General features: G+C 42.5%; 10 protein-coding genes across 10 annotated transcripts; 4 read left to right on the top strand and 6 right to left on the bottom strand.

Moving 5' to 3' along the window:
- Window positions 1-2,009: 2,009 nt before the first annotated feature.
- EAF01_000368 (uncharacterized protein) lies at window positions 2,010-3,182 on the bottom strand (the record flags this gene model as incomplete). Its single annotated transcript, XM_038908618.1, has 2 exons — window positions 2,010-2,965; window positions 3,056-3,182. The coding sequence occupies 2 exons, from the start codon at window positions 3,180-3,182 to the stop codon at window positions 2,010-2,012; spliced, it is 1,083 nt and encodes a 360-aa protein (XP_038775524.1).
- Window positions 3,183-3,681: 499 nt separating this feature from the next.
- EAF01_000367 (uncharacterized protein) lies at window positions 3,682-4,524 on the top strand (the record flags this gene model as incomplete). The annotated part of the gene is made up of 2 exons (XM_038908617.1): window positions 3,682-3,792; window positions 3,904-4,524. The coding sequence occupies 2 exons, from the start codon at window positions 3,682-3,684 to the stop codon at window positions 4,522-4,524; spliced, it is 732 nt and encodes a 243-aa protein (XP_038775523.1).
- Window positions 4,525-5,391: 867 nt separating this feature from the next.
- Window positions 5,392-9,216, bottom strand: EAF01_000366 (uncharacterized protein). Its single transcript, XM_038908616.1, has 6 exons — window positions 8,138-9,216; window positions 7,964-8,040; window positions 7,540-7,795; window positions 6,557-7,468; window positions 6,403-6,499; window positions 5,392-6,284 (listed from the first exon to the last, which is right to left on the bottom strand). The coding sequence occupies exons 1-6, from the start codon at window positions 8,495-8,497 to the stop codon at window positions 6,235-6,237; spliced, it is 1,752 nt and encodes a 583-aa protein (XP_038775522.1). The 5' UTR covers window positions 8,498-9,216; the 3' UTR covers window positions 5,392-6,234.
- A 2,213-nt stretch (window positions 9,217-11,429) lies between these two features.
- EAF01_000365 (uncharacterized protein) lies at window positions 11,430-12,629 on the bottom strand (the record flags this gene model as incomplete). The annotated part of the gene is made up of 3 exons (XM_038908615.1): window positions 11,430-11,781; window positions 11,908-12,330; window positions 12,616-12,629. 3 exons carry the CDS (start codon window positions 12,627-12,629, stop codon window positions 11,430-11,432), a joined length of 789 nt encoding a protein of 262 aa, XP_038775521.1.
- Window positions 12,630-13,985: 1,356 nt separating this feature from the next.
- Window positions 13,986-18,335, top strand: EAF01_000364 (uncharacterized protein; the record flags this gene model as incomplete). The annotated part of the gene is made up of 4 exons (XM_038908614.1): window positions 13,986-14,832; window positions 14,885-15,513; window positions 15,565-16,990; window positions 17,053-18,335. 4 exons carry the CDS (start codon window positions 13,986-13,988, stop codon window positions 18,333-18,335), a joined length of 4,185 nt encoding a protein of 1,394 aa, XP_038775520.1.
- Window positions 18,336-19,130: 795 nt separating this feature from the next.
- Window positions 19,131-20,503, bottom strand: EAF01_000363 (uncharacterized protein; the record flags this gene model as incomplete). Its single annotated transcript, XM_038908613.1, has 4 exons — window positions 19,131-19,198; window positions 19,256-19,996; window positions 20,102-20,359; window positions 20,473-20,503. The coding sequence occupies 4 exons, from the start codon at window positions 20,501-20,503 to the stop codon at window positions 19,131-19,133; spliced, it is 1,098 nt and encodes a 365-aa protein (XP_038775519.1).
- Window positions 20,504-21,043: 540 nt separating this feature from the next.
- On the bottom strand, window positions 21,044-21,651 carry EAF01_000362 (uncharacterized protein; the record flags this gene model as incomplete). The annotated part of the gene is made up of 3 exons (XM_038908612.1): window positions 21,044-21,076; window positions 21,136-21,358; window positions 21,419-21,651. The coding sequence occupies 3 exons, from the start codon at window positions 21,649-21,651 to the stop codon at window positions 21,044-21,046; spliced, it is 489 nt and encodes a 162-aa protein (XP_038775518.1).
- Window positions 21,652-22,215: 564 nt separating this feature from the next.
- Window positions 22,216-23,075, bottom strand: EAF01_000361 (uncharacterized protein; the record flags this gene model as incomplete). The annotated part of the gene is made up of 3 exons (XM_038908611.1): window positions 22,216-22,590; window positions 22,655-22,830; window positions 22,895-23,075. 3 exons carry the CDS (start codon window positions 23,073-23,075, stop codon window positions 22,216-22,218), a joined length of 732 nt encoding a protein of 243 aa, XP_038775517.1.
- Window positions 23,076-24,210: 1,135 nt separating this feature from the next.
- EAF01_000360 (uncharacterized protein) lies at window positions 24,211-25,725 on the top strand (the record flags this gene model as incomplete). Its single annotated transcript, XM_038908610.1, has 1 exon — window positions 24,211-25,725. One exon carries the CDS (start codon window positions 24,211-24,213, stop codon window positions 25,723-25,725), a length of 1,515 nt encoding a protein of 504 aa, XP_038775516.1.
- Window positions 25,726-26,363: 638 nt separating this feature from the next.
- EAF01_000359 (uncharacterized protein) lies at window positions 26,364-26,880 on the top strand (the record flags this gene model as incomplete). Its single annotated transcript, XM_038908609.1, has 3 exons — window positions 26,364-26,387; window positions 26,437-26,537; window positions 26,592-26,880. The coding sequence occupies 3 exons, from the start codon at window positions 26,364-26,366 to the stop codon at window positions 26,878-26,880; spliced, it is 414 nt and encodes a 137-aa protein (XP_038775515.1).
- Window positions 26,881-26,938: the final 58 nt, after the last annotated feature.

Here is a 26,938-nt window from a genome sequence, read left to right as displayed (position 1 = left end):
AATCAAGGTAGCGCGGAGAGTTTGAGGTTCGAACAACCAATGAGGAGAATGGATTGAGTTCTTTTATAGGAATAAGCCCATCGCAGGGTGAGTCTGCAGGAACGGAGTAGCTTCTTCGGCTGATTTACCCGAGGGGCAATTGTGCTCAAAGCATCAATTCGACCGGTCCCTCAATCCACTTTGCGCGCAATGGTTACTCCACAAGGATAAACAATTGGTTGTGGGAGTGGGGATTGAACACTGTGATCATTTCCCCAATATTGACAAAATGTAAGATCGGTACAACGTTCTCCCATAAAGTTGGTCCGAATTATCGGATCTATTCAAATGTGACATTTATACTACTAACACTCCGGTCCAGAGTCCTGTCCTCCCTCTTCACTTCAAAAAGTCAAAATGCTTGACTTTCCCTTCAAAATTTTGTTAGTTCAAAGGATACATAATCTGTGTGTATTGTATCTAGGCGCCCATTCGATTTCATCCAGAAAAATTCCTTCTTTGGATCCCGAAATCCCGTCTCTCGAGTCTTGATAGATGACTAGTCAGGAACAAGATCCCAAATTAAGCGATCCGACCGCTATCACCGACTCGTGGGCCGTGTCTATTCATCCTTACGATAGGTCCACTGATGATGAAAAAGCTTGCCTTTTCCAAAAAGGATCCTCTAACACAATCAGGATCCAATGTTGGCTCAGGGTTGGGCAATCTTAAGAAACTAAAAGATGTCAGCAAATAACCGAATGAAGAGATTAGTTATCATTAGCATCAATTGATGTAACACCCAGCCTGAACTAGGAGTAACCGTTGCCTAAAAAGAAAGATGGGGTGAAGGATTCTTGAGAGAGTAAAATTTCTGCACGGCTAGACGAAATCCATCTGTACTGCGCCGCTGAGGGCCCCCCCTTGACAGGTAAGCACTTATAACAATACCTGTACAATATTCGATCATGCCGAGATTCGATGATTTGATACCACTATCCTGGAGAAGAGATAAATAAGAAGCTATCACCTAAATGCAAAAGCACCATACGAAGGTACTGAGATATATACAGTATCTTAACGTTGATGGTGTTGATCCCCCAATATTTCACGCTGTCGAATCAAGCTTAAAATTGATCAATAGGATCGTCCATTCGACATCTATCATCCCTATCAAACTCTACCAACATCAAAGCATTGATGCTCTTGGAAGTTCACCCAACCCACATGGCCACCACACACACCCACTTCTCTTCTTTCCTTCGTAACGTCCGAGCCATCCCAGATTATGTGAATGATGCCTGTTGATCATCTTGAACCCAGACCCATTCTCGAGCCATTGTAAAAAAATATTTCCAAAGCTTTAATGGAAGAATCGGTGCGATTCTTGAGGATCTTCGAATCTCGAGATTACTTCGTGTTGATTGATATGGGTCAAGAAGGAGTCTATACACTTCTAAACTTGTTTACAATAGTAAAGTTGTAGTGCACTAACAAGTCTTAAAAAAGATAGAAAATCGAATACATGATCATGTGTAGAATTTACACTGCTATCTCATTGACTAATACATTAAGGCTGAATTCGAATGCAACAACAATCATATATTGGATGTATTGACATGATCAAGTACGAACATAGTATATAGAAAGGGAGTAATATTGAATGCAATGCAACATGTTCATTTTCTTTTCTACTACTCTCAGCTAATATTTGGAATATCGATATCAACGGTATTAACCGCACGCCAACGGTGTGATTAGGTGCAATACCAAGAAGCCAAACTTATATGCAACTCGTGGCTATGCTGTTACCTTTTTTTTTTGTCATTTCTTCCACTATTCCATTATCAATATGACCCTTTTTATATCATGGCGTTAGTCATTGATTCTCTAGCGATGCCCCCTTAACCACAGGTTACACACGGGAGAAACAAGAGATATGCTATTAAGGTTTTCAAGAAAACGATCCGAGCTCTAAACTCTATGTGCTGTGAAATCAAAGGGTATGGTTTGATTAACTGACACCACATCTAAGATAGTAGCTTTAAAGAATTTATCAATTCTTTCGTCTGTGAGGTTGATTCTGGAGATAGAGTCACACCCTCAATCGATTGACGTAACTCCACGTCTGACTCCATAGCTTTCCTTATCATTTCAGCAACATAAGTCTGTCTCGGACCGAAGAGCCATTCCACAGTACTCAGTGCCTCCAGCAATTCCAAAAAGAAAATAGTCAGCGTCATGTGCATAAGCAGGTCTTCTTTATCCACCATTTCCATTGCCGCGAAGTAAAGTAGCCCGAGTTTCCCATCGCCCTGTGACGATATATACTCCATGTCGACTTGGCTTAACGTTGGACGAGCGAGGTAATCAAAACCCACTGTTACCAAATGAGGAAGAATTCTCAATAAACGAGCTTGAGCAAGTGTCTTTTGTTTCTCATCCAATTGACCATCACCTTTTCCGACAGTCTTCAAGCTACAGAGTGAGAAAAGTATTTCATAGATTTCGACGTCCTGAAATATCCTTCGCCACAGCGCTCCTTGGCCAGGTGGTCGTTGAGCATCAATATCCATATTTCCTACCCCATTTGTAATATGTGTCAATTCTCGAACAGAGTCGACATCTAAAAGTTCTCCTAGCACTTGCGTAGCTTTCTCTCCAACTCCGACATGAGGGCTGCTAAGCCATGTTCGGAGATAATTTTCGACCACTCCTCTCATACCAGATAGATTTGCTACATCTGCGGAAATTTTCGTGGCCTTTTGAATTATTGTTATGGCAAGAATATTCGCAGCAGGTATGGGAGATCGAAGTGCGAGAATCAAAGCATCTTCGGAAGCCAACTGGAGAGCCTGGGGAAATGTGATTGGCTGTAATAACTTTACGGATAGACTGGCGAGTACTGTAGGGTCTTGTTGTGTGGTGTGGAGAATCTGAGTAATGGTAGGAAGTAGCTTCGGGATCAGAGGGGAGATGTTGTATTCTAAAAGCAGATTAGCAGCCGCGAAGATAGTGGAACACGACAGCTTGATTTAGAGCTCTTCTAGTATGTAGGGAAACAACCAGCACATACCTGTAAGTTGCAACTCTACGGCATCAAAGAGTTTTGTATCGATTGGGGTATCTGGAGATTTTACCAAATCTTGAAGATGAGCTTCAAGCTCCTCCAATTTGAATATGGGGGTATCGTCTATATCCATCTTGGACAATTTGTGTGAGCCGTTGTATTAAACAATGATTGGATATTGCGCAGTGATGTAAGAATCCGAGACAGATCTCGCCAGGATTTTAATATCTGTTAACTATTCGGAATTAGAAGATTAACGTAGAAAAGTAAAGAGTGTTATCGATGATTATCCATGGTATAGCGCAAGAAGAGTGTATTTAGGTAGATGAAGCTTACACCCCGCCATTTTAGTTAGTTTCACCGCTTTTTTAGAATGGCAGAAAATCTTGGGGAATAATATCTACTCGTAGCTTAAGATCAAATTCAAGTTATTCAAGCAACTACCAATGTTTGGATTCTGATTTCAATTGCATATATCTTCGAAATTACTCGCCGCAAACATATCACGACAATCCAAGCACAATATACCACCACAAAACCAGGTGCTACTCAAAACAACATCCTGCCTTGTTGCGAAGCACCGAATATCGACCATCGTCAATCACTACAAAAATCAAAAATTCTAGCATCGAATGGCCTTTCGTGGAGGTAGAGGAGGTGCCAGAGGAGGTGGTATAAAAGGCGCAACATGGGAGCATGATGCTACCTTGAAATTAGACTTCACACCCAGTGAAGATTATCCAGTACGTTCCGTCATTCCTTCCCCGACTCCCTAGTTCTTTTTTCTATAACCAATTTCTATCCTCAGAATTCAATGCGCTCAAACCAAAAAAATCTACTAACAAACATCCCAGCGACATCCCAACCTCAAACGACCATCCCCCCTCACCCCCCAAGAACGCACACAAGTAAAATACTACCGCACTCTCCGCGACAAAATTCACCGGGGACCCCTCTACACGCACTCTACCAAACGCGACAGCGATGCGCCGGTGCGAACCTTTGGAGAACAGCAATTCAACGAACAATACGGCCGACAAACCAAAGCGGATTTCGATCCTTTCCTCGGCGTCGAAACATACAGTATGAAGTATCAGCGCAAAAAGCGCGCGATACCTTTAGTGAGCGGGATGAATTTTAGCAAGGAGTTTTATCCGCAGGAGTTATGGTCTGTGTTGAGTGGAGAGGAGGAAGCGAAGACGGCGAAGGATAATGCGGCGATAGCGGCGATGGGAGAGGAAGATCCTTCGGAGAAGACGCGAGCGCTGTTGGCGAAGATTCAACAGGCGACAGGGGTGGAGGGGGCAGAAGGAGAAGAGGATTTGGGAGAGGAGGAAATTGAAGAGGAGCAGGATAACGATTATGAGGATGATGAGGAGGATATGGGTGGTGATTATGATGCGGAGCAGTACTTTGAGAATGGTGAGGATGATGATGATGATGGAGGGGATGGGGGTGGTGAAGATGATTATTAATATTGAGGGGAGATATTCGTGCATTATATTTCGATTTGAGGCGAGGAGTTTGGGGGTGTTGGTATTTTTATGGAAAATGATTGCGCAGAGGGTTATGGAAACCATATCTGCTGTATTGCATAGGCGTAACAATCTTCGAAGGAAGAAGCATTGAAAAAAGACTCAAGAAGATAATCTTACAAAATTTGCACTTCCACTTAAAGAACACACTTAGCTGGAGAATAACGTGCAATTCTTACAGAATTTCCACTGCTACTTTGGTAACCGAAAAAAAGCGAGAAAGGCGATAGAAGACGGGATATATATCAAAAGCAAGAAGTTCAACTTCCTTTTTTGCCCAGCTAGATATCTAAAGGTAATCCATGCATACCTACATATATGTATTCATGGATACATAAGACATCAACCCCAACATCCAAGCAACCACACCCCCAACCATAACCCCTATTCCTCTTTACAAAACTTTTCCTCGCACTCCCTATACTCTCTCCTTTCTCGCCGTCTTCCCCTCACCCCTCTCCTTTTCATATTTCCATTTCCATTTCCCTTTCCCGCTCTCGTTTTCTTTTTCCTTCACTTTACAGAAGATAACTTGTACAACATCTTCCCCTTCACATACAGACTACAACTGATATAGTATCTCTCCCACGCACCATACTACTATTGAAATAAACCAATCGTTCGTTTAATAAAATCCTATGTCTTTTCAATTCATTTTTATTTATTTTGTTTTTACCTCATACCATATCATTTCTTTTCATTCTCCTAACCTATCCTAAAGTAACTTATCCTATCCCATCTTATCCTATCCTATCCTATGCATTCATTGTATACCTCCTCTCTCCCCCTTTCCTTTCCTCTCCTCTCCCCCTTTCCTCTCTCCCCCACCATCCATTCCAAATACAATACAATGTAATGCAGATCAAAAATTCCAAAATTCAAAATAACCAAACATCTGAATAGATACACTACCCCTTCTGCCTTTTCTTGCGGTTCCTCCTCCGAAGCGGACTGCCTCTCATTTCATTCCATTTCATTCCCGAGCAAGTCAAATCAATACGAGGGAGAATATGGCATTCGTTTGAAATGTTTGGATGATATGCGGTGTGATAGGACTCAGTTCAACTTAATTCAACGCAACGGGGGCGGGATAGAACTCAACACAATTCAACGAACGCAACGCGACGGAACGCAACAATGTCTCAATGCCACAACACAAATCCAAATCCAAGTTCCTAATCTCCAAGCAAGATTCAAAATTCATCCAACTTCGAATACAAACACAATACAACTTCCTACAAACGCAAACATGGATACAAACACAAACGCAAACGCAAATGCAAAAAGCAAAACAAACAGACATCCACCTCCCTCCCTTCCTACCCCAATGCTTATTCTCATGCTTATGGTCATACCCATCCATGCCAAGACCAATACCAATACCTATACCTATCAATGCCTATGCAATTTTAGTTCCGCTTCTATTCATTTTTCAATCCTTCCCACAAAATGCATTTCCTGAAGATTTAACAACTTTACCTCCAAGATGCAAGTAGGTGGTACCAAGGTGATTTTGATGATATGTAATGTGATGTGATGCGATGTAATGTGAATATTTAATATATCCTAATATACCAAACCATAAAAGGAAAGAAGAAAGGGACCCAGTAAGCGAAAGCGAAAACGAAAACGAAGCGAAGCGAAGTGGATTTACTTGGGGATATCGATGATTTTACCTGGATTCATTATCCAGTGTGGATCTATGGGGACGGGTTAGTTGGGGTTGTGAAGTTGAATTTGAGGGTATACAGTGTGCTTTCTGATAGATTTTGGAAAGAAGAGGGGAGGGGAGGGGAAAAAAGATAAAACATGACTCACCTAATGCCGATTTGATAGATTTCATGACTCCCAAAGTATCATGTCCCAGTTCCAGGAGAAGAGATTCTTTCTTTCCAATACCTATTCCATGTTCGCCCTATGTTTCTGTTAGTTCCGATCCAAGTTTCACCAAAATACAGAAAATGAAGTATACCGTAACCGTCCCCTCCATCTCCAAGGCTCTAACCACCATATTCTTCACACACCTCTCCACCTTCTCCATTTCCCCCGGCACCGTCCGATCATACATGATACTTTCATGAAAATTTCCATCTCCCACATGACCCAAGATACTAGCAAAAAGTCCCAAATCATCCATTTCTTTCTTGCTCAACTCAATGATATCCGCCAATCTCGAAAATGGCACGGCCACATCCGTACTCCAGACTTCGCTTCCATTTTTTCTCAATGCTAGCATACTCCATAATGATTCTTTTCTCGCTGACCACAATAACTTTTGTTCTCGCGCGTCTTTTGCGAATTCAAAGGAGCTGCCGCGATGGGATTTCGCGATGGAGGAAACCATTGCTATGTTTTCCTTAACTGAAGCTTTCGTACCGGAGAACTTGAAGAAGAGGGTAGGGAGTTCTTTCCATTGACGCGGGGCGGTGGATTTGGATAGATTGACGACTTTCATTTGTACTTCGTCCATGATTTCCATAGCTGCGACTTGAATACCCGCACGCATGACACCTGCTGCTGCTGCCGCCGCATCACGGATTGTAGGGAAAGTGACTACAGCGACTGAGTATTCCGATGGTACGACAGCGAGTTTGAGCGTGATTTCGGTCACAAGACCCAGGGTTCCTTCAGAGCCTACGAAGAGACTATTGAGATTGTAACCTGCGGAGGATTTACGAGGTCGTCGTTTGGTTTTGATAATTGTTCCGTCGGAGAGAACGACGGTTAGATTTATGACCCAATCTTTCATAGAACCGTAACGAACGCAGTTGGTACCGGAACAATTTGTTCCTACCATACCTCCAATTTTGGCACTTGGACCTGGATCTACTGGGAAGAAAAGTCCGGATTGACGTTTTGCCAGCTCATCATTGAGATCCATCCACTAGAGGAAGATTAAAATTTACACAAATTGAAAGAAGTAGACGGAAGTCAAAACCAATCTAGGATTCTTACCGAAACAGATGGTTGAACAACAATATCCATATCCTCTGGGTGAAATGCAATGATTTGGTCCATGAAAGCAAAATCCACGCTAACACCTCCATAAGGACATGATACGTTTCCTTCCAAACTCGATCCTCCTGAATATGGAACAATTGGTACTCGATATTTGTGACATATCGAAGCAATTTTAGAGACCTCTTCAGTAGATTTTGGATAAGCTACTGCTACTGGTAAGCCATCGACATTGGTAGATGACCATTCTGAGCTATTGATACAGATTAGGTGAGTATTTCGTCAATTTGGAAGAGAACTTTCAGAAGCTGTCTGTAGTGTGACTAGCCGAGATATTTCATCTTCTTATGTGAGACGAACGACATTTCGAAATCTTGAAGAGTACCTAGTACCTATAGTAATGAAAAGAAACTAAACTTACTATCCATGAGCCAACAAATCTTCCGGGTCCGTAGAAATAGTATCTTCATTTGTAGCTTCTTGAATTTCCTTCAAAGCCTATATATTCACAATCTGATCAGCTTTTGTTTCTCTCCTCGCATTTCCATCTTTCATTTCCACTCCATAATATCAATTCCCCAACCAACCAACTCACCATTTCCATCTCCTTAATATCTGCATATCGAGGTACCGTAAACTTCTCTGGATCCGCATAATCCCTACCCTCACCCCTCCTCTTCTTTTCCCGTACCAAGGCAAACGTATAAGCTAAGCCGGCGGTGGCCGCCGCCAACAACAGAGCATTTTGTGTTGACCATCCATTTTTGTCTTTAGAATCCGGTTTCGGTATCGAGGTTGATACTTGCGAAGATGTATGTGTATTTAATTTCGCATTTCTACTTTGGTATCTCAATTGTCTGATTTGAGATATTCCCAAGACTCTAGCTGTAGAAATGCGAAAATAGAGTGTACATTTCCCCGTGATAATTGTCGGTTGATGTCGCACCGAAAACATGGCCACGGCTCAGAGATCGAAATGGGATTTGATGGATGGATGGATGGATGGACGTATGGACGTATGGACATATGGATGTGACATACACACCAACGAGACGACCTTGATAGGAACCAGGATAAAAATGAAGATTTCCGTAATCTCCTTTTCCCTTGTAAATATATATATACCCTAGAAATGGGTGTATACAGGTATGTAAATATATATTCCAGATGGATTATGGTGAAGATTTCAGTTGAAAGACGAGGTAAAGAGCTGGTAGATTAAAAAAGATAATACGATGAATAAGATTATATAGTTGCCAAATGATCAAGGTAAGAGAAAGAATTCCAAAATCATTACTAACTATCCATCTGACGTCTGACTTGATGACTTTATATATATCACACAGAGAATCCGGATCTCTTTAGACCTACCTACCTACCTACCTACCTACCTAAGTACTCACTTGAACACTTTACTTACTTCTTCTCCTTCTTCGTACAGAAGTGGACCGTGTTCATTTTCTTTCTAATCTACAATTGACCTAGATGAGGAGGTAAAGTAGAGCTTACAAGTATTAAGTCGTCATCAAATAAGTACTTGCTAGTGTTTGTTTGTGGATCATGAGTTATACGGGTTCTCGTTCTGGTAGATGGTCATATTGTATTTGATCTTGGAGGTCTAGGTTCACTAGTGGTTGTTTATAACGTTCTCTATTTACTACTACCTACCTACCTACCTTCTTAATATATAGAACAAGTGATATTTCATTCAATTTACTCTCATCTAGTAGATAGATCTTCCTCAATTTACAATAATTTTCCTAATTGTGTATAAAATCCCCATTATATCAGACTTTCCATTCCTCGACTCGGATTACTTACCTAGATAGTTTTATACAGTACACTCAACTCAGTATATGCAGATCAAACACAATCACCATAGACTCTGACCTATATGTGCAAATACCTAATAGATATACACACCTACATACCTAATTAGTAATACTCTATACACCTAAATATGCATTCGCTCTCTACTCTCTATCTCTACCTCTCTATCTGTCTCTACTTCCACTTCAATATATTACACCAAAAACACCACCCATTAAATACAATACAACCACCACTTACTTCTCAGCCCAGCACAGCATAGCATCGCATAACATCGCATCTCACCACCCCTACCCCTCCCTCACCCATCCATCCATCCATCCATCACTCATCGCACAAAAATTCTCACTACCAGCTGACCACTCTCACCAGCCTCACCCCTCTCAGTACTCTCTGATCCTCACACAAATCCAATCCCCAATCCTCAATCCTCACTCCCCATACAAAACTTCCCCAAAGCTAATATAATAAATATAAGTTATAGTTAAATATAAATATAATTCACATCCAACCACTCCGCTCCACTCCAATCCAATCTATTACCATCCCGCCCCCACACTAAAACCTCACCAACAATAATCCAATTAATACTCATCATCATCAACTTCTTCTCATCTCCTCACCAATCCACTCTCCATCTATCCACTCTCCATCCACTCTCGAGTCTCTATCCAAGACTTCCAACCTAATACCTAGACAGGTATTTATCTCTCCCTCTCTCTCTCTCACCTCCATCCCGGAATTCCATTATCCACCTGTCGTGTTACCCCACGTTTATCTTAAATGAATGACCTTGAATGCCATTTTGACAGCTCAGATGCTTGGTTGTCTTGCTTGGTTGTCCACCATAGTTGTCTTGCTTGGTTGTCTTGCCCAGGTTGTGTACTGCTATATATCTATATATCTATATATATATAGATATATGTACCTATCACCTATATATCTATATACCTATATACCTACCTATGTACCTACGGATGTATATGTATGTATATATACAACATCATATATCGGTCGGTATCTATACATTAAACATATGTAGGTACGTACTAGGTAGATGGTACTCTTGACATAGCGATATATGAACATGTAATGTCATGTCATACCATACATTGCTTTTGTACCTTGTATTTCTAGCCTCTAGCTTTTACTTTCGATCCTCTAACCTTTAGATTCGGGGGCACTGGCATAGCAATATACCTACTACCTAGAGTCCTTTTTTCTTCTCAATTCCTTCGCCCAGACAAACTCCAGAGTTTAGACTCCAAGTATTTCGATATACTATCTATACAATACTATACTATACTCACTACAAGCTTACACATAACATAACACACAACTCCAAATCCCAATCCACACCCAAATATCCAAAACCCAATTACTCCTTCCCACCCATCCCCTCTTACCTAACAGAAACCACACATCACACATCACCATCTTTTCGGCTCTTTACTCCCCTGAATACTCTAATAAATCGGTAAACCCCCAATTTCCAACCCGAATTCTCGGTCCTTCCGAATGTCTACTTCGTAGATCGTTGCATGTGACAAATATATATATATATAAGAATATGGATAGAATGCGGATTATACTAATGTGATTGTGGTTGGGTCGAAGGGAAAACAAAGGCTGAATGATAGTTTACTACTTACTCGTGCGGGAAATGGTATTAGTATGGTATTCAAGGTTTGAACAAGTACCACAGTCCTTAACAATGCGTCAATGCGCAAAAGTATTAGATCGAGGCTTTAATACAGTCACTCCCACATGAACAAGATCCTATATGAATAAGATTGGATCTTCGATATAGGTTAGATTTTTAGAGTCTTCACGGCCAGGGTACAGGTTTACATTCCATACATCACATCACCATCAAAATTCAAAAACCATCCGTTTAAAGTTGGATTTGGAGGGTTATATCATTGTGGTTAAAAATCGACTCATACTAAAATGTGTCGTCATATTTCTCATAAACTTTTGCCTATTGCAAAAGGAGATTTTTAATATCCCATTCCATGACTCCCCCTAGCCCAAATACAAAGCAAAAAGTACTACATTTATTGACCAGCGATGGCATGAGCACGTCTGCGGTCTCTCTCCTCAGCAATGGTGAGCTTAACACCCTTACCCTTTGGAAGGGAGATCCATGGCTTCTCAGCTCCAATGACGAAAACGTTGCTCTCACGGGTAGCAAAAGAGTTGTCTATGGCATCCTTGATGTGGACAATGTTGAAACCTCCATCGTGACGTTCACGGTGAGTGATAACACCAACACGTCCCATGTTACGACCACCAGTAGCCATGGCGATAACACCAGTGTCGAACTTGATGAAGTCGGTGATCTTTCCGGTGGCAAGGTCAATCTTAACGGTGTCGTTAACCTTGATGGATGGGTCTGGGTAACGGATACTAGAAATTTTAATTAGCATTTCTGGGGGGAATAAAAAATTCAAACCGTTGATCTAGCAGAATTTGTGTCGGAGGGGATCGACCAAAGCTTGGACCAACGGCTGAATGATGTCTGACAGAACTTACGTTCTAGCATCGTGCGTGACCAAGAATGGGATTCCGCCCTTGCCCAATTGCACTCTCTTGACTTTTCCGAGCTTGTATTCGGCCTCCTCAGCTTGTATGCGATGAACGGTAAAACGTCCCTTGGTGTCGTAAACCAAACGGAAGTTCTCGCTGGTCTTCTCAATACCGATAACATCCATGAAACCGGCTGGGTAGGTGGCATCGGTGCGGACCTTGCCATCGACCTTGATCAAACGTTGCATAACGATTGCCTTGGTCTCACGGGAGTTGAGAGCATACTTGAGACGGTTACGGATGAAGACGATGAGTGGCATGCAGTCTCTAAGCTTGTGTGGACCGGCGGAAGGACGAGGAGCATAGGCACCGGACAATTTGTCCAAGAGCCAGTGGTTTGGCGCGCTCAAGCGCTTTTGGTGCTTCTTTCTATATGCGACAAAAACATTAGTAAATGATGTCTTGAGATGTGCTGGACTGTATGCTGTTGCGAAAAGTGGATATGAGGTGATTGAACAAAGCGATCGTAGAGTAGTTCATCGTTGGCAATTGTAGCTTTCGAATGATCGACGAGTCCCAATATCAAAAAATTCCCCGTATCTCCCCATGTCATTGCCAATACCAATCGACGGAATATTCACATCGATTGAGAAAGTCGACAAGGTCTTTTCGTCATTCGATAAAAGTGTTAATGAAAGGGAAGGCTATGCTTACGGTCCTCTTCCCATGGTTGCGTCTCTGTGTGTATGGAGAAACGAGTATTGGGGTGGTTGTTGTCGTCGAAGTTGTCGAAAAGAAAAGTTTTTCAATCGAAATCAAAGACTTTCTCAAAAGTTCCTTCCAAATTTGTGCGCTATCTTAAGCGAGACTGTGAATTTATTGCCTTAAATCTAAGGTTCCAAAACACCTTCACTGATCCTTATCACGGACTCACGCATTCTTTCTACCCCACCATTCAATGGGACCTTTATCTTTTCGCAACAATTCACGATTCCTTTACGTGTAGAACTCCTTTTGGATCGTCTCTATATTATATAAATGCAGCAAACGGAAGAAAGAGAACAGCCCTGCATCGAAGCAAAAAAAGGTATTTAAATATGGTTTGATTGATGGTGAATGATCATTTCCTAGTGAATTGAATCTTGACATGTATCACCTCAATTCATCGATAGAGCAGAACAGCGCAGAACAGAGGAAAGGGAAATAGTTCTATCACATTTCACATTTCAATCCAATGTCAAAGTCTGGCTACAATACTTCTATGCATCAGGTATGCATGAGATCTTCTCAGATTTCAAATTACCTTTTTTTTTTCAGTTCTTCGGCCATTTGAGTCTTCGAAAAGATCTTTGTTTCTTCTCAATGCTGGCTTTTTTGCACCTCCGTCTTATGTTTGCAAGTGCTAGGGGCTGCAGTTCTTGAAATTGCGTTGGAGACAAGACAAACGGCAAACACTTTGAAAACAATGTACAGAGGATGAAACGTTCTTTCCGTCCGATTTTTCTTACTCTTTCTCTGTCTCTCACGTTCACTTTTTGTTGAAGCTATTGTTGATCATTCACTTCTACCCACCTCATCCTTCTCCTCTACCTCCGCCTCCACTTCTACAAAAATATACTACAACCTCTTCTCTCCCTTTCCACATTACTCAAACTTTCAATCTCCAGCAATCCCCAACTTCGTATCTCCTTCCCCATTCAACCAGAATCAGCGCTCCCGTTTGTAATACTGATTTGTTTTCTATCTCGTCATTAGTTACCAGGTAACGAAAGCATCGATTTCTCTAAAGCTATCGTTTCTCGACTTGACTACATCTCACCATTCGACTCTTCTACAATTTGGTAGATCAAACTCTGAATTTACATATCACCCTATTTTCCAGCCAAGTAGCTTACTTCTATCGAAGGGGGAGGGTTTTCAACCAAAACCTAAGACAAAGGTTTGTAGAGTTTGAACCTTCATCTCCCGCAAAGTTTCCAGCAAAGCTAAAAAGCTGATAACGTTGTTAGACTCCCAAATCATCTCCACATTGAAGACTGATCTCCTCATTTTATATTAGCACACACAACCTCATAATCGCAACAATGGCTCCCATAGCTCCCAGGGTCCCAGCCATTCAGGTCAGACCTGAAGTCAATGAGTCAGAGCAAATCGTCTTGCTCATTGACAACATACAGCCCGGTACTACAATATACGAGATGATCAGTAATCTGGAAAAGCAAGGTAACATTGTGTATATCGAGATATTTGGAGACAAAAATCAAAGAGGAAAAGTGACATTTTCACCTGCTCCGAGCCCTTTCTGGCGAAGTGGTCGATATTCAATCACCACTGCGGTTGGCATTACTTATGATGTCAAACTCCGGCTCGATACTACCCCGAGAAAAGAAAGATCCGTGAAAAGCCCCTTCAGAAGGAATGTCTTTTACCCTGAAAAGACGACACTTGTTTCTTCTACTCTTCAATTTGGGGTCATGATTGAGCCGGAATGTATGATGCCTATGGAGACCTTGGAATCCCAAGAGCGTGGCGATCTTACGCTTACTGTGAACCTGAGGCGTAAAGAACTCGAAGCTCGTTTCACGGTGCATTTCGTGGACCCACGAATTCAGGGCGACATTGATTTCCCTAGCACATCTGAGATCGGGGAGTATAATCGCCGTGAGAAATACTTGTTCACTATACCTTTTGGTCAGTTGAAGTCAATTCAGAAAATTGATCTTAGAAAAGGAAGTTTTTCACTCTTGATATCTTTGGACAGCCCGCCGAGATTCTTCCGCTGGCGCATTGATGGACAAGTACCTCAATCAGGAGCGCTATCATGGAACCAATGGGATGGCTGGTTTCGGCAAACCGATATTGAATTTGACCCTTTTATCATTGAACACCGCCCAGTCGCTCTGCACAAGAAGAGGCCAGTCATTGATATTGGTAATTTATACTTAAGATACTTATATTCCATAAATTAAACTGACTTACGCAGGTCGCTGGACTACCTACCGTTGGACTTTCAATAGTGGCCAATGTTCTCCTGATCAATTTCAGATGGTTCAGGCGGCTCTCCAAGATTTCAATATCGATATGGTCCCTTTGAATAGCTTCAATTTGACTCCAATGCGCAAAGCTGAGCTATGGTCTCTCATAGACCCCTGTGAAGACAAAACTACACAAGCTGGCCTTCGATCTCTTGATCCAGACAGTATCAAAGTGCAACTCGCATTTGAAGTAAGATATCAACTGGAGGTGTGCATTTCTAGGGGAATTATCAACGAATATAATATCGACGAAAAGTTCATTAATTCCTTAGCCAAATTATCTGCACAAGACTCAGCTAAGGCAAGGAATTTACTAGAGTACGTCGCCGAGCATTACAGTTCCAAACGCCTATACGACCCTTCGTCTATTTTAACCAACAATGAAGCTTTGTCATTCTCCTCCTTGACTGATATTCCCCATTATTGCGCCTTTTCACGAAAAGCTACAGTGACACCTACTTCAATCTTATTCAATTCGCCTACTGTTGAAACTACCAACAGGGTTTTGCGACATTACTCGAAGGAGAACAACGAAGGTCGATTTTTACGTGTTCAGTTTACTGATGAAAAGTTCGAGGCAAGTCTCCTACACAATTCCTATCTTTGCTTCCCTTATTGACAGATGTAGGGTCGGATTAATTCATGTGCAGATAAGATCCGTAATGATGCAATATTCACAAGAGTTTTTAGAGTAATCAAAAATGGCATTCGTATTGGTGATAGGCACTACGAATTTCTAGCTTTTGGAAACTCTCAATTTCGAGAGAATGGCGCATACTTCTTCTGTCCGACCTCCTATTTATCTTGCAACGATATTCGCCAATGGATGGGGTCTTTTTCTCACATCAATGTAGTTGCAAAGTATGCTGCAAGACTTGGCCAGTGTTTCTCCACAACTAGAGCTATCAGAGGTCTTTCGGCGCCCGACATTGTGAAGATTCCTGATATTGAAAGGGGCAGGTACTGCTTCACTGATGGCGTTGGCAAGATCTCGCCTTACCTTGCTCAAATGATTGCTTCTGAACTGAAACTCCGTGTCAACTCAGCACCATCAGCCTTTCAATTCAGACTCGGTGGCTGCAAAGGCATATTGGTCGTTTCTCCTGATGCGAAAATTAATGAAGTCCACATTCGCAAAAGTCAGCAAAAATTCACAGCTGCATACAATGGTCTCGAAATCATTCGATGTTCGCAGTTCTCCTCTGCTACTCTCAATCGGCAAACTATCACTATCCTTTCAGCACTTGGGGTCAAGGACGAGGTATTCTTGAAGATGCTATCTAGGCAACTTTCTGACTATCAGAGTGCAATGGACAACAACGCCATTGCACTTGGGCTCCTTAATAGATACATTGATGATAATCATATGACCATCAATATCGCTGGTATGATACTGAATGGTTTCATGTCAGAAAAAGAGCCATTTGTTCTGTCTTTGCTCCATCTCTGGAGAGCATGGTCGATCAAACTCCTAAAGGAGAAGGCAAAGATTATAGTAGAAAATGGAGCTTTCGTGCTTGGTTGTGTTGATGAAACAAACTCTCTCAGGGGCTATACTAAGCCAACAGTGGCATGCGGTACGACTTACAAAGAAACTGAGCTACCCCAGATTTTTATCCAAGTGCCTGATAGGGAAAACACCACGCAATACAATGTCATTGAGGGCATTTGCCTTGTCGGACGAAATCCATCTCTTCATCCTGGTGATCTGAGGGTTGTCCAAGCCGTAAACGTACCAGCTTTGCACCACTTGCGGGATGTCGTTGTGTTTCCTCAAAGTGGCGAAAGAGACGTGCCTAGCATGTGTTCTGGTGGCGATTTAGATGGTGATGACTTTTTTGTCATATGGGATAAGGATCTTCAACCAACCGAATGGAACTGTGAACCAATGAGCTACGCATCCTTAGATCCTGTAATGCTTAAACGACCTGTTGTTGTCACAGACTTACAGAAGTTTTTCGTAAAATACATGAAGAACGACTCCTTGCCGAGTATAGCCCATGCACATTTGGCACAAGCTGATTATCAGAAGCAAGGTATCAAGGATCCCAAATGTAAGTATCTTGATCACACTCCTGCTTTTATCATGTTACTTTGACACTAACGCCAACTTCAGGTCTCGAGCTCGCGGAACTACATTCCAAGGCCGTTGACTACGTTAAGACTGGCCAACCGGCTATGATGCGAAAAGAACTAGCCCCTCCAAAATGGCCACATTTCATGGAAAAGATTCATCAGCCTGCCTCAAAACAGTACCATTCCCAGAAAATTCTTGGTCAACTGTACGACAAGGTTGAGAGTGTTGATTTCGTACCACAATACGAAGAATCTTTTGACAAACGTATTTTGAGGGCTTATAAACTAGACAATTCCATTCTGAAGGCTACCCGTCAGACGAAGACTAAATATGACACCGCTATGCGACGGATTCTAGCCCAACAAGACATCAAAACTGAGTTCGAAGTGTGGTCAACATTTATCCTTTCAAAACCAAAGGTCGGAAGTGACTACAAACTTCAGGAAGATATGGCAGTGATCACCGGTGCACTCAAAGATAGATTTCGCGCGGTATGCATCAATGCAGCTGGTGGTAAAGACTTTTCAATTCTGGGGCCATTTGTTGCTGCCATGTACAAAGTGACAAAAGAAGAACTCGACATCGCATTGGCTGAATGTCGTTCAACGAGAACGGTGAACGGAACAAAGGTGCCAAAGCGAAGATTGAGACCTGAATCAATGCCATTGATCAGTTTCCCCTGGTTGTTCGAGAAGGAATTGGGCAGAATTGCTACTGGAATTGAAGCCATAGATGACTTCGAAAAAATAGGATTCTCTACCTTCAACATCGAGAAGCCTCAGGTCACAGCGCTGGATCGTCAGCCGCAGCTCTCTAAGCAAGACGAAGATTTTGTCAAGCAAGAAAATGGTCTTATTGTTCACCGTGGTGAAATTCTTGACGTGTTCCCAGAGAACTTGGACGACGACTTTCCTTGGGACTCTGACGCGAGGTCTGATACTTCTATGCCAGACTTCGTAGCCTCTGCTCAACCAATGTCAATGAACGGAGCAGAGTCTACTGAAGTCGAAGCTTCGTTCAAAGATACGAACCAGACTTCTACGCTTCAAGACAGTTTACTCCCCCAACACTTGCAAGGCCAAAATCAGACACCAACAGATACAGAGCACGAAGAATTGGTGAATACACCAGAATCTATCAACCAAGAAATCCTCACACCATCTTCATCAGCCCAAGATTCCTCTCCAGAAGCTCCTGTTACCACAACCAAGTCCGATCTGAGCCTCTCTGATGATGAAGAGACCGAAGAACATGTCGAGATCATCGAAAATGTCGTTCGCGAACGGTCTATGATAGACAGACTATCGGCTTTTGTGGACTAATCAGCTCTCCCATAAATTTCCCACAAATTTTCAAACCTCGTCACTTGATGGACATTTTCGTTGACTTTGTTTTATCTTTCTTCCTTTGCCTCTTTCTATTTTCCCTACTCCCCATTGCAGAGTGTCCAAAGTGCATTTCACCGCGTTGAAAACACTACTCCATGCTGCTGCAACGCTTAGCTTTGATCCAAAAAAACCCCCCGAGATATTAATGGAACAGCATAGATAGATAACTCAGTTTGCATGGCTTTTTTTCTCTTCTTCTTTCCCAGGCAGGGTTTCGATTTTATTAGCGAGGGAGGAATTAAGTGAGCGGGTCTTAAAACTAGTTACATGGATGGTATTGCATAGCAAGCTAGCGAGCCAGCGAGCCAGCGACAGCGATCATATGGTGTGCAATCTTACGATCAATGAATTAATGAATATTATGACATAACCTCATTGCTCTCTGTTTTATGCTGATTTGAACTTTGTGATTGAACTTCGTGAGGTACTCTGGTTGCATGTTGTGCGATCTACCACCCCTTTCCCCCCTTCTTCGTCCCCTCAAAGCCGAGGATTTAACAAATCATCTGCAGAATGAATGGATGGATGACCGACAGAATAGAAAGTTTTCTTTCATTAGACTGGTACTTTTGACGTCACTACGTACATAATTTGAAATTTCGAAAAAGATACACGTCACACATGAAAAGTACAAGATATATGACAGCATTTTCACTGGTATGAGCCTTTCTGGTACAGTTTGTAAATGCAACTTTTAAATTTTAGAACAATTGAGTATATGACTAGTCCCTAGATATAACCCTTAAGGACTGCAGCTTCTGCGTTCAATATCGAAGAACCAGCAGCTCCAATGACGGCTAAATATGGTGTTAGTCCTCGAGCATTGCAAAGTTGAAAAGGGGGAGGAAACTTACTGTTATGACTCAAGGCCACAAATTTGAGATCAAAGATTCCGCTATCATCTTCTCTGACTCTTCCAACACTGACTGTGTATCCATTCTGTGTATTGCGATCCAATCTTGGTTGTGGTCTATCCGCTTCCTCCATAACGGCAATCGCTGGCTCTGGTGCTGACGGACATCCCAATGTCTGCGCCTCACTTACATATTCCCTCATAGCCTTCTTGACCTCTTCCGCGGTAGGTTTAGGTCCATCGCGGTTCTTGAAACGAAGGGATACGCAAGCCATATGTCCATCTAGAACTGCGACTCTGTTGCAAGCTGCTGAAATCTTCAATTCTGATTGATCCTCAAATCCAGTGACTTCAGAATTGACTCTTCCGAGAATCTTTTGTGCCTCCGTTTCTAACTTGTCTTCCTCGCCGGAGATGAATGGAACAACATTGTCGAGGATATCCATACTGCTTACACCTGGATAACCAGCACCACTAACAGCTTGCATGGTGACTACGCTCACTTGGTCCACTTCTCCAAAAGCTTTTTGGATGGCGGCAAATGGGATGACTATGCCGATAACTGCGCAGTTGGAGTTGCAGACGAGGAAGCCCTTCTTTAGGGAATGGGCGCGTCGTTGGTGGGGGATGAGATCGAAATGGGGGAGGTTGACTGTAGGGACGATGAGGGGAACGATTGGGTCGCGACGGTAGTTCTTGGCATTGGAGAAAACGGCCAATTCAGCCTTCATGAATTCCATCTCTAGATTATTGTTTCAAGTAAGCATTGCCCTTGACAACCCTGTGGTCCCGTAATTGAAATTCCCAAAGGACAATGAAGTGTAAATGTGTTCGGGGGGTCTCGTACCAATATCACCAGCAACATCAGCATCCAATCCACTGAACACAATATCACAATCCGCAAACTCGCTTGCTTTGCATTCTTTGACAACTAAATCGCCAATCTCGGCGGTCATGGGAAAAGCTTGTTTCCATTTGACAGCATCTTTGTACTTCTTTCCTGCGGATCGCGAAGAAGCTCCTACGGCGTGGAGTTTAAAATATGGATGTTGAGCAAGAAGAAGAATGAATCTTTGACCGACAGAACCGGTGCATCCAAGTACACCTAGATTAGATTAATCAGCGTATTTTATGTGGGAAGCTAGAATGGGAAGGTGGGTGGGTAGTGAAGAGGAGTGGTGAGTGTCTCGAGGAGGGGTTGTATTTGAGTTGACTAACCACAACGCTTGGTAGGGAATTGAGTGGCCATGATGGGCAATTTTGATCTGACAGTGAGAATGAGAACTTCAATATTGGAATCTATTGCGATACTCAAGAAAAGCGAATGTATGGACGATGTGACAATTTAAAAAGGTTTACTAATAGGGTGCGACTGTTCATAATATACAATGTAAATAGAAATCATAGTGGGGGTGGACAGCAAGGCTGGACTATTTTTTCTATGGGGTGCCGACCTCGGGCATGCAAGGCTGAAAATATTTCTTCATGGAAATATATTTAAAGATTTTGCCACATGTGAGCTCTAATGGAAATGGAATCAAATCGAGGCTTATTGTAGAAAGACTGATTCGATACTCAGATCTGGAGTTTAGGTGCCTTCGAATGATACATACAACAGAGCGATCAGCAATACATATCGCTCTGGATGTGCTACTCACGACTAGTCTTTGCCTATCATGTAATAAATGTCGACAAATCATCAGGGTAGAGTGAGTTCATTATTTTGAGTTAAAGCTAACTTTCTATCATACATCCATCCCCATGTGTCGTAAACGTCAGATTGGGACCCTTAATATTGACTTGCGGTGTTCTGGCACGCTTTCTGTAAGAAAAACTGTTAGCTTGACGTGGGGTCCAAGAATTTCATAGGTTCATCCATACCAATTGCTCCAAATACCAGTTGCAGATGGACATGTTTCCTTGGTTCTCGTCCATGCAGTTGGTAAAGCTCTTGACCTGGAAACCACAGTTTGGCTCGCCAAATTGGTTCTTCTCTTGACTTTGGGATGCTACAGCATTGTCCTGAGCTGCTTCGGGCGCGCTAGATCCACCGCCGAAGAAACCGGTAATGGCATGACCTAATGAAGATCCGATGGCGACACCTCTGCACGAAAGAGATCAGTATTCAACTTTAGAAATGGTATCTGGCGCAATGAAAACTCACGCTGCAGTGCTAGCCACTTGGCCAAGCAAACCTGGACCAGAAGAACCTTGAGCTTGTGGAGCTCCTGCTTGTGCTTGAGGAGCGGCTGGGGGAGCTGCACCTGCTGGCCTTGGTGGGTATGCAGCAGTGGTTGCTGGTCGGGTTTGCTGGGCGGAAGGTGAAGGTCTGCTTGGGGCTGAGACAGTTGGTCGAGATGGGGCGCTTCCCCTTCCAGATCTTCCTTGACGAGGCATATTTAGTTGATGAAGTGAGAGAGATAGAATAAAGGTTTGAGGTGTGATTATACGATTTTGCCTGGAGAGTTGTTGAAGTTGTTGAAGTTGTTGAATGCCGGCCAATGAGACACTTGACAATTTAATCCCGGAATATAATCCGTCTACGTGTGCTAATACCGATTAGGTTAGTTCAGCCTTAATGTACCTGTACCAGCAATGCGGAATAGATGATTCTAGATGACAAAGATTATGACATTTCTCGAGTACAATTCCAGAGTGATCTTTAACAACTACCTATGAAGGCGATGTTCAAAACAGATAGAAAGCATCTGTCTTATGATGAACACAATTTTGAGAGACGAATACCTAGGTATTTATTATTTCTTTCCTTCGTAAATCTAGATATTTATTGCCCAATAACTCAAACCCTAAAGCCATCCTCTTTTGCCGTGACAAATCATGGTATCATCCCTAAGCCAGTTCCCTAAACGCCCTTTTAGATGTGCATGCATCCGGTGACTTTCATTTCCATTTACATAGCCATATACGAATCCATGCACATATCCCATTTACCAGATAATTCTAGTTCTTGCTCTTGCTCTTGGCCTTCTTGGATTTGGTCTTTGTTTTCTTCTCCCGAGTTTCCTGCTTGGATTTTCTGGGTTTAGAATTAGAGGTGGAAGAGCTATCCTCTTTAGACTCGATGGGGGTGGCTGCTACCTTGGCAGTCTTCGACTTTTTGCTTTTGTGTGCTGCAGGTGCAGGTTCATCTGAAGAATCGGAAGGTGAACCGGAACCATCAGATTCAGTTGAGGTTTTGGATTCTGCTTTATTGGGTTCTGTTGTTTCTTCGCCCACCTTTCTCTTCTTTGATAGCTCCTCAAACCTGATATGAGACTTCGCTCTCTCCTTTGCCAATTGCTCTGCTCTTTGAAGATCATATTTATTGTTTCCGCTCTGTAGGTTCTGTTAATATAGGTTCTTGACCCCGGCAATTGAAAAAGAGTAGAGAAATCCTTACCAATCCTGCTTTGATGAATCGTCCAGCAGCTCCTTTATCCAATTTGAGATTTCTTTCTGCTGCAGGTGCGGGAGGGTTCTCTGTAATCTTTATCTTCTCAAAATACTGCTTCATCCGCGTAAGCTCGGTGAAGACAGGATGCTCGCGGGCATTGACACCATTAAGTCGAAGGTATGCTATCGAGAGGAATCAGTATAAAAGTACGGAATGCGACAGAAATAAAATCATGGAAACTCGTACAGAATAATATGGACTCAATGGCATATGTGACAAGGGTGTAAAGCTTCGCCTTATCCAATAAAGGTAACTTGCTTGCGAATTCTGGAATAGTCTTTTGAATGAAAGGTGCAACCGCATCTTCTATATCATCGATATCGTCATCAAGTTGCTCGAGCAAAGAAAGAATCCTAGTAGGATCCATGATGGAATTTGATTAAGTTTGTTGGAGCGAATATGATTGACGCAGCATGCGCGATCGACAGGAACGTGGGTAGTCAATACGATTGGATTTTGCTTGTTGTAAGGGTATTTGTGTTTTGAATTGGATTGTGGTTAATGGATCAATTCATTCATTCGTATTCGTAACTTTTGTCTCTCAGGTTTCAACTTTCCACCATTCTTTTTAGAAAATTTGGGAATGAGTTCCACCGCTATCGGAAAAAGGCGGCCGCATTCAATTGTATTGGAATTGAAGTCTTCCAATTGGATTACATGTTTCTGCTAAAGTGCTTAATCGACATTTTTTTCGATTCCAAATATTTGATTGTTGAATAATAATTTATTAGTACTTGAATCACTCTCTCATCACATCTATACAACTCAATTTTTGTCTCCCATTTGGACACTCACTTACCGTTACTTTATATCTTGTCCATGTTTGAGGTCTATATATATATTTTTTTTTATGTAAATAGACTTCAGTCTTGTTTTGTACTAAGCCGAAACCTCAGATATATCTCATGCTAGCTTCACCCCTCACCAAACGGAACCTCAACATACATTTCGCCTCATTCTACTGAAAGTCGATAATTTCTACTCGCCATCGTTGTCCACTCCAAGATAACTTCTTACTCTATTGCGGATGTGTAGAAGGACGTGAAGGCTTCCTTTTTTCGTTTTGGTTTCGAGTGCAGACAATTGCAACAACGGAAGAGTAGACATCTTGATTCTGCTTGTCTGCCATGAGTTCATTGTAATAACCATTGAGAGTGTTCATCCTGTCTTTTCCAAGGTGCGGTCGTCCGCTGTGGCGGGTGCTTGCTCGAAACCCTCAAAATTGTCGATGGCTCTCAGGTAGCATTACCCTGGGCCGGGTGGCCACTCGCACTTGGTCGAGACATAACGAGACATACTGGTGGCCGAGGCGGAAAGGAGGATTGCACGCCAGCTTGTCATTCGTTTGGGGTTCAGAGAGAGATACCACTACCAGCGGACCCTCTAGGAGTTACGGGAGCAAAAGCGATGGAATTCATGCGAGCGAAGGGACAACAGACAAAGATATCACCCATCAAGAGGACAGGCACAAAAACACCACGCCCAACGATCATGCATACGCTATGGATATAGAGTCACAAGACGAGCAAGACTTAGAACTAGACAGCGAAGAAGGGAACGATCCATCATCGTTCGATTTCGCCTACTCGCATCGACCTTCGAAATGGGAGGCAAACAAGAGCTTGTCGGCTGAGGAGCTGCCGGATAACGATGACTTAAAAGAGCTTGAGAATTTTGATGTCTCTGAAATTGGGCCTGAATATCTGCATTCCCCGGATAACCTAGTTACGAATGTAGAATATGTCGACCAAGGGTCACCCGCAATATCTTCTCACCAGCATGGCCAAGAATCTTTACAGTCAAGACGAGTCACTGATCTTCAGTACAAACTGACATCACAAGATTCGACACACGGAGGGGATACGCCTATATCACGCACAATCCATGTTCTAGGAATAGGGCCTATTGGACAATTCATTGCATATAATCTTGCTGAAATGGATTCTCCGCCACCTGTTACTTTACTAATGCACCGGCCACTGTTGATTCAGCAATGGCACCACTCGCGTCAGGTTCTCAGAGTATGCAGGGATGAAATCATCACCGAGCAATCCGGTTTCGATGTTGAATTATCCGCAAGTTTTAATATTCCGGGGCCCGAGTCAGAGACTAGTACCACTGAGCATAGATTTGGATACACGAACGAGGTCATAGACAACCTGATCATCACAACGAACGGCGACAAGACAGTGGCGGCACTTACATCCATCAAGCATCGTCTTCGGCCTCATTCAACCATATGTTTTGTGCAACATGGAGCAGGTGTCATTGAGGATGTCAACAAACATGTTTTTCCAGATTTGCAGGATCGTCCTCATTACATGCTTGGTAATTTATCTCATGGATTATTTCCCGCAGATCAGCTATGGACTGTGGCTCAAACCACGCAGGGAGAGCTGAAGCTTACAATTCCTCAATATGACACCAGCGCGCCCGCCAACGAACCATTGTCCCAAAGCTCAGACAGGAAGCTCACAAATAACTGGGCACCATCTTCAAGATATATGTTAATGTCATTGAGTCGTTCTCCTGATCTTAAAGCCATAGGCTTGAACTATCCTGACTTCATGAAATTCCATCTTGAATACATAGTCGTCAATTCAGTCATCGGGCCGTTATCTGTCATTTTTGATTGTTCAAACGACCAACTGTTGTACAATTACCAAGCGAGTCAGACCATGAAGTCACTCTTGTGGGAAATTTCGTATGTTGTGAGAAATCTTCCGGAGCTTGCGACGGTAGAAAATCTTAACAAACGTTTTGGGAACCGCAGGTTAATGAGCATGATACACTCGGTGCTTGCTCGTAGCGGGAAAAATGTTACATCTATGTTACACAACGTCAGGAGTGGAATGAAAACGGATGTTGACTTCTACAATGGCTATCTCGCTCGGAGAGCAAAAGAATTGAACATTCCGTTCTCTTCAAATGAGTTAGTCATAAGTATGGTTAAAGCAAAACAAGCCATGAGGTCGAGGGAGATGAATTCATATATACCCGCGGTTGATCGGAGATAGATGGAATGTAAAGGCATACTGGGTTTGTGAGCGAACGAACTAGGTATGCTTTACCATGTAGGAGTGTACGTTTATGTTAGAATTAGCAACACCTGTAAATTACATCTTAGAAATCTTATATACTCGGTCACTCGCAAAAGCGACACTTTAGATTATAGATCAATGAATAATGCACATATGCCTCTCTTGCAAATTCAATCATCAATGCGCTACTTGATCTTTCTATGGTCCGTCGACAAGAGGCTTCAAGATTTATCAATATAGCAACAAGCCCATTGGCATGTTACTTTGCACCCGGTGAGCCACCCCTATGTATGTTCGAATCCAAACTCAAGGCCTCGGTGAGCTTTTATCTGAAGATGCTTCCCAATGCTTGAATCGATCTTAGTTTCCTATTTGTAATAATATTACAAATTGACTAGATTAATATGTCAATGAAAAATCATCATCAATCAATTTATCGTAAAATTGAAAAGTTATGATTCACGGTTGTAGTATAATGTAGTTTTGCCCAAAGAGGGGTCGCCAATTGTAGTATTCGCCAAAGCTTGGTTACCACAAGGCTGGCATCGCAAAGTTACCACACCCCTCATTTTCTTCAACCAGAACAAAAATCACACACACCCAACACCTTAATTATGGAAGACGACGATTTGGCACAGGTAATTCTTGGAAAAGACTTAGTCATGGTTAATACTAATTATTCTTTAGATCAGAAAAGCTCGTCTTGAGCAACTGAAAACCCAAGGCGGAGGAGCAGGTGGTAGACCAGGCGCAGCAGGCGGTAGTGGAGGACAGGAAGATGGCAGACAGTGCGCTTTACTTTATCGAAGATTTATACAAATAGCTAACCTTTTGCGCCATAGACAGCAAGAAGAAGCGGCTCGCCAATCCATCCTGACCCAAATTCTCGAACCTGAAGCGGCAGATCGTCTAGGTCGTATTAGACTTGTGAAGGAGTCGCGAGCCGTCGATGTTGAAAATCGCTTGATTATGCTGGCGCGTTCGGGACAGTTGAGATCGAAGATTACGGAGGAACAATTGAAGGATTTGTTAAGCAGTGTGTCGGAAGCTCAGGAGACGAAAGAAAAGATTGTGGTTACCAGGAGGAAGGGTGCTTGGGATGACGACGATGATGATCTTTTCGACTTGTAGTTTGTGGTTCGGGGATTAGGGGGTATTTAGTGAGCAGATGTTTCAAGAATGGAATCAA

The sequence above is a fragment of the Botrytis porri genome, assembly GCF_014898465.1.
Source record: "Botrytis porri strain MUCL 3234 chromosome Unknown BPOR_001, whole genome shotgun sequence".
NCBI lineage: Eukaryota > Fungi > Ascomycota > Leotiomycetes > Helotiales > Sclerotiniaceae > Botrytis > Botrytis porri.
The sequence above is the reverse complement of the archived record's forward strand: the minus strand, read 5'-3'. Positions and strand labels throughout refer to the sequence as shown.